The sequence below is a fragment of the Elephantulus edwardii genome, unplaced genomic scaffold, assembly GCF_000299155.1.
Source record: "Elephantulus edwardii isolate Elephantulus edwardi_28Jun2011 unplaced genomic scaffold, EleEdw1.0 scaffold00530, whole genome shotgun sequence".
Taxonomy (NCBI): domain Eukaryota; kingdom Metazoa; phylum Chordata; class Mammalia; order Macroscelidea; family Macroscelididae; genus Elephantulus; species Elephantulus edwardii.
Window position 1 is genome coordinate 95,300 of NW_006400280.1, and position 5,073 is coordinate 100,372.

The following is a 5,073-nucleotide window of genomic DNA, read 5'->3' on the forward strand; positions in this document are numbered from 1 at the left end:
CGCAGGATAGAGCAGGGTTTAGAGCTGTTGTGCATAGGGTCGCTATGAGTCGGAAACGACTCGATGGCACATAACAACAACAACAACATTTTTAAGTGTGTATTTGTCATAGTGACAAAAACTTTTGATACATTCTATAAGTTTAGCTACTTCTTAGAAACTACAAATATTTTTGTATAGTAAATGTGATTTTATAGTTATTTTAATAACGCACTTAAATAAAAAACTTATTTTGGATGGACAGATATCTAAGTATTGACTTTGCCATGACTTCTTTTCAACTACTTGCTATCCATCTGAAAGTGAGATAATGAATAAAGATGACAGAAAAAGAATCAATGTCTTCGAGTTGTGGTACTGAAGAAGAGTACTAAATACCCCATGGACTGCCAAAAGTACAAATATGTTCTGGAGAAAGTTTAACCAGGGTGCTTCTTAAAGGTAAGAATAGTGAAGCTTCATCTCACATACTTTGGGCATGCTGTTAGGAGGACATCATGCTCAGAAAGATGGAGGTCAGTGAGAGAGAAGATGGCCCTCAATGAGACAGATTGAAAATTCAGTAACTGTGACAACTGACTCAAGTATATCAGAGATGATAAGGATGGCACAGGGTAGGGAAAGGTTCAAATTAACTCAAGAATGAATTATAACTCAATATAAGTCATAAATGACTTAACAGCACCTACCAACAATACTGCTTTCTGTTTCAGTCACCTGTTATTACTAATGTATCTGGAATGCAAAAGTTGGAAACAGAGAAGAATTAATTAGTCAGAAAACAGGGACTTGGTGACAGAAATGAGGCTGGAGACAGAACGATAGAATTCTGTAAAATCAATGATTTATTCATTGCAAATAACCTTACATAAGAAACATAAACAGCGACTATACACATGGATAATCACCTAATGACCTACACAGTAATCAGACTAATTACATCTGTGGGGAAAATCATCAGAGTAATTGAATATCAGCTATAAAACTAGGCTATCAACTAGATCATCAACTACTCATATGCAAGTTCAAGCTGAAGCTTAAATGGTATCAAATCCACAAGAACCAAAGTTTGACCTTCAATCTATCTCTCCTGAATTTAAAGACCACCTCAGGAACAGGTCTGAGGCCCTGAATACTAATGAGCAAAGACTAGAAGAGTTGTGGGAGGACATCAAGATCATTTCTTCATGAGGATATCAAGAACATTACTCATGAACAATGCAAAAGGCAGAGGAAGAAGAAAAAACCAAGACGGATGTAAGATACTGAATATTGCACTACAATGCTGAAAAGTCAAAGCAAAGAGAGAAATCAAGAATTTAAGGAGCTGAACAGATTTCAAAGGACAGCACAGGAAAACAACGCAAAGTATTATAATGAAATGTGCAAGGAGCTGCAGTAAAAAAATCAAAAGGAACAAATTTGCTCAGCATTTCTTAAGCTGAAGAAACCGATGAACGAATTCAAACTTCAAGTTGTAATACTTAAGATGTTGTGGGCAAAATGATGAATGATCCAGGAAGCATCCAAAAATTAAGGAGAACAGAGTCCCTAAAGCAAAAAGATGACTCACAAAGAAGAATTTCATTGAACAACATATGATCAAGAGCCTATAGTGATGAAGGAAGACCTTTACGCTGCTCCGAAGGAACTGGGAAAAAAACAGGGCTCCAGAAAGTGACAGTGTACTAACTGACATATTTCAAAACAAATGATGCCCTGGAAGCACTCAAAAGGTTATGCCAAGAAATCTGGAGGACAATTACGTGGCCAGGTGACTAGAAGAGATCCATATTTGTTCCCATTCCAAAAAAAATGGTGATCTAGTGGAGTATGTAAATTATCAAACAATATCCCTAATATTGTCATGTTGTTGCCGTTGTTATGTGCCGTCGAGTCGCTTGCGACTCATAGCGACCATATGTACAATATTTTAATAGTATCATGCAATCAAAATCCTGGAGATTATATATTAAACAAAAACAAACCAACCAACCCTAAAAGAGCACATTCACAGAGAATTGTCAGACATGAAGCCTGGATTTAGAAGAGGTCGTGGCAGTAGGGACATGATAGCCAATTACAGATAGATCTTAGCTGAAAGCAGAGTAACCAGAGGAATATCAACCTATGTTTCATTGACTATGAAAAGGCATTTGACTATGTGGATCACGACAAATTGTGCTTAACCTTTAGAAGAATAAGAACCCCAGAACATTTGATTGTACTAATGTAAACCTAACTTGGACCAGGAGGCAGTTGTCAGAACAGAGCAAGGAAACACTGCTACATGCTTCAAAATCAAGAAAGGTGTACACCAAAGATGCATCCTATCTCCATATCTTTTCAAGCTATATGCGAAACAGACCATATGAGAGGGCTGGGCTCTATAAGGAGGAATGTGGCATCAGGATTGGAGGAAGACAACCTGCATTATACAGATGACAACCTTGTGAAACTGAGAAGGCCCTGAGGCATTTGTTGCAGAAGGTCAAAGACTGTAGTCTTCAATATGGATTGAAGAACATCAACAAAGATTCTCACCAATGGGCCAAATGGCAGCATCATGAGAGATCTCCATCAGAGATTGAGATTGTTAACAACTTCAGCTTGTCTGGATCTATAATCAACACTCCTGGTATCAGCAGCCACAAAATCAAAAGATGAATTGCACTGGGAAAGTCTGCTGTCAGGGACTTCTCCAGAATACGGAAGAGCAACAGTGTCAGTCTAGAGACTCAGGTGCACCTGATCCAAGCCATGGTCTTCACAATTGCATCGGAGAGCTGACAATAAACAAGGATGATAGAAAAATCAATGCATTTGAGTTAAGGTGCTGGAAAAGAGTACTGAACATACTAAGAAAACAAACAGGTCTGTTCTGTAGAGAATGAAGCCAAGCTGTTCCTTGGAGGCAATGATTTTGAAGCTTTGTGTCACAAAGGTGTCATTTCTCTGAAGGTTCAAAGTCACCAGCAGCTCCATAGGACAAAGATGAGATTTCCTCCCATGTAATTTATAGCCTCAGCAACCCAATGGATGATTAGCTACAAGTTGGTTTCAACCTGACAGCAATTAATTAAACTGAAGGCAGTACACTAACAATGAATGATGCTAAGAATCTAATAAATGAAAGCTATAGCCATGCTTTAGAAGAACATCTTCTGTATCATGTTAATGGTTATCCCTCACTCTGGTGTGATTTGTCTGTTTGTATTCTGCTAAAGTCTTAAACCAGTCACTAAAAAAAACATTCTCATCTGGGTGTCTTATTTCCCTACTTTACAGTTCTGCTTCTCAAGCTTCAAGATCCTTATTTAGTAAGACCAAAACACATTCATTAGAAACTTTAGCTTAACCAAAGAGCATGCTTATAAACAAGTTCAGGGTGAATGAATTTTTAGTAGCCTCCCTCAATTTCCCCATCAATGTTTCTAAGGCATCATTTATGGAGTGCTGGCTGGGGACATATAGCCTCCCAGTATACTAACCTGTAAATGTCTAACACCACAACAGCTGGGATTGTGTACCAATGAGGGAGTTTTTCTTTTGCTTTTCGAGGAGCAAACAGGGGGGGGGGGGGGGGGGGAGAGAGGGGGGGGGCGGGGAGAAGGGTACAACAATGAATGAATGGAATCCCAAAATCTCTGTAGATGTTCATTGAAATGAAAAATAAATAAAAAAAGAAAATATAAATGTGAAATTAATGCTTTTTGACAAAAGGATCTTCAGCAACAACTTGAAACGCTTTTAATTTCTACTAAATTTACCCATTTGCACCTTTTTTGACTTTCCCAAATTAATCTCAGTTAACAGCATGAAAGGAAAATGCAAGATTCCAGTAAACTCCAGAAAACTATAGTATATATAGAGCCAGTATATAATTTCACAGTAATCAAAGAATGCACAGTTTTCTTATGGGGAAAATAAGCCAATATGATTCCCCTCCCCCCGAAAATAAGATCCCAATTATAAAAAACCAAAATAACTATACTTTTCAGTAGTCATTATTATAAATTAACTTCAGTTTTGTACAACTGACAAAGTACATTTGACAGATATTACAGCTTCATTGAAGACATTTCATTGTTCTCAATATTTTTTATACATCTCAGCTAAAAATAAAAAAAATAGAACCTCTCTCTCATGCAGTACGTTCACATATGTATACAAATAGGGAAGTCATGCTAATCATATGGAACTTTTAAAAGACATTTTTAACTGGAAACAGGCATGAGATAAATAACTGGGATTAGAAAATGTTCTTGTGGACACACACACACAATCTGTACATTAATATTTTTACAGTTTACTACACGTAGATAATATCTCAAAATAAAAGATAACACTAAAAGTAGACATCATTATGAAAAATTGTTACTAAAATGAAAGGAAATACTCACAAATAGCACTTACCAAAATTTAAGAAAATTAATTTGGCTTGAATCCCAGGACATAGTTTGATGAGAAATGGAATGGCAATATATAACCCCAACACATAGAAAAGTATCCTCCTTAGTTGGAACCAAAGCCCCTTTCGCCTGCAAAAGAAAACAATCAAAAGGTTAAGATTCAGAATATAGAATTTTTGCTATTGTTTAGTAATATTATAATTTAGTTATTCTTACTGGATGTCATCACTTAACTATGACTCACAGCAACCCAATGAATAACAGATCCAAACTTTGCTAAGCACAGTGCCATTCTTACTATCTCTGACATACCTGATCCCACTCACAGTCACTGGATCAATCCACCTTTTTGAGGGTCTTCCTCTCCTTCACTGACTCTCACCTTCCCAAGAATGTCTGTCTCCAAGGTTAGGGCTCCTCTAACAACATGCCTAAAGTATGTAAGACCTTTCACCATCCTTGCCTCCAAGGAGCACTGTGGGTTCACTTTTTTTAAGACTTTGTTCTCTTGGTAGTTCATGATATATTCTATACTCCTCCCCAACACAATAAAAACTGCTGCTTCTAAGTAGCTAAGAGAATACGCCATCCCCTTTTCCTTATGACTCAGGGTGAAGTCTCTCTCAGGGAGGAGTGATAGGGAATGGCAAAGGACACACTG

The 5,073-nt window shown here is 37.3% G+C and overlaps 1 protein-coding gene across 1 annotated transcript in view; it reads right to left on the minus strand.

The window, feature by feature from the left end:
- Nucleotides 1–5,073, minus strand: part of LOC102871617 (monoacylglycerol lipase ABHD12-like) — a 165,947-nt gene that overhangs the window by 46,877 nt on the left and 113,997 nt on the right. The window contains exon 2 of the mRNA XM_006903189.1: nucleotides 4,417–4,541. Within this exon, the coding sequence (XP_006903251.1) occupies nucleotides 4,417–4,541 (125 nt within the window). The remainder of the gene's footprint in view (nucleotides 1–4,416; nucleotides 4,542–5,073) is intronic.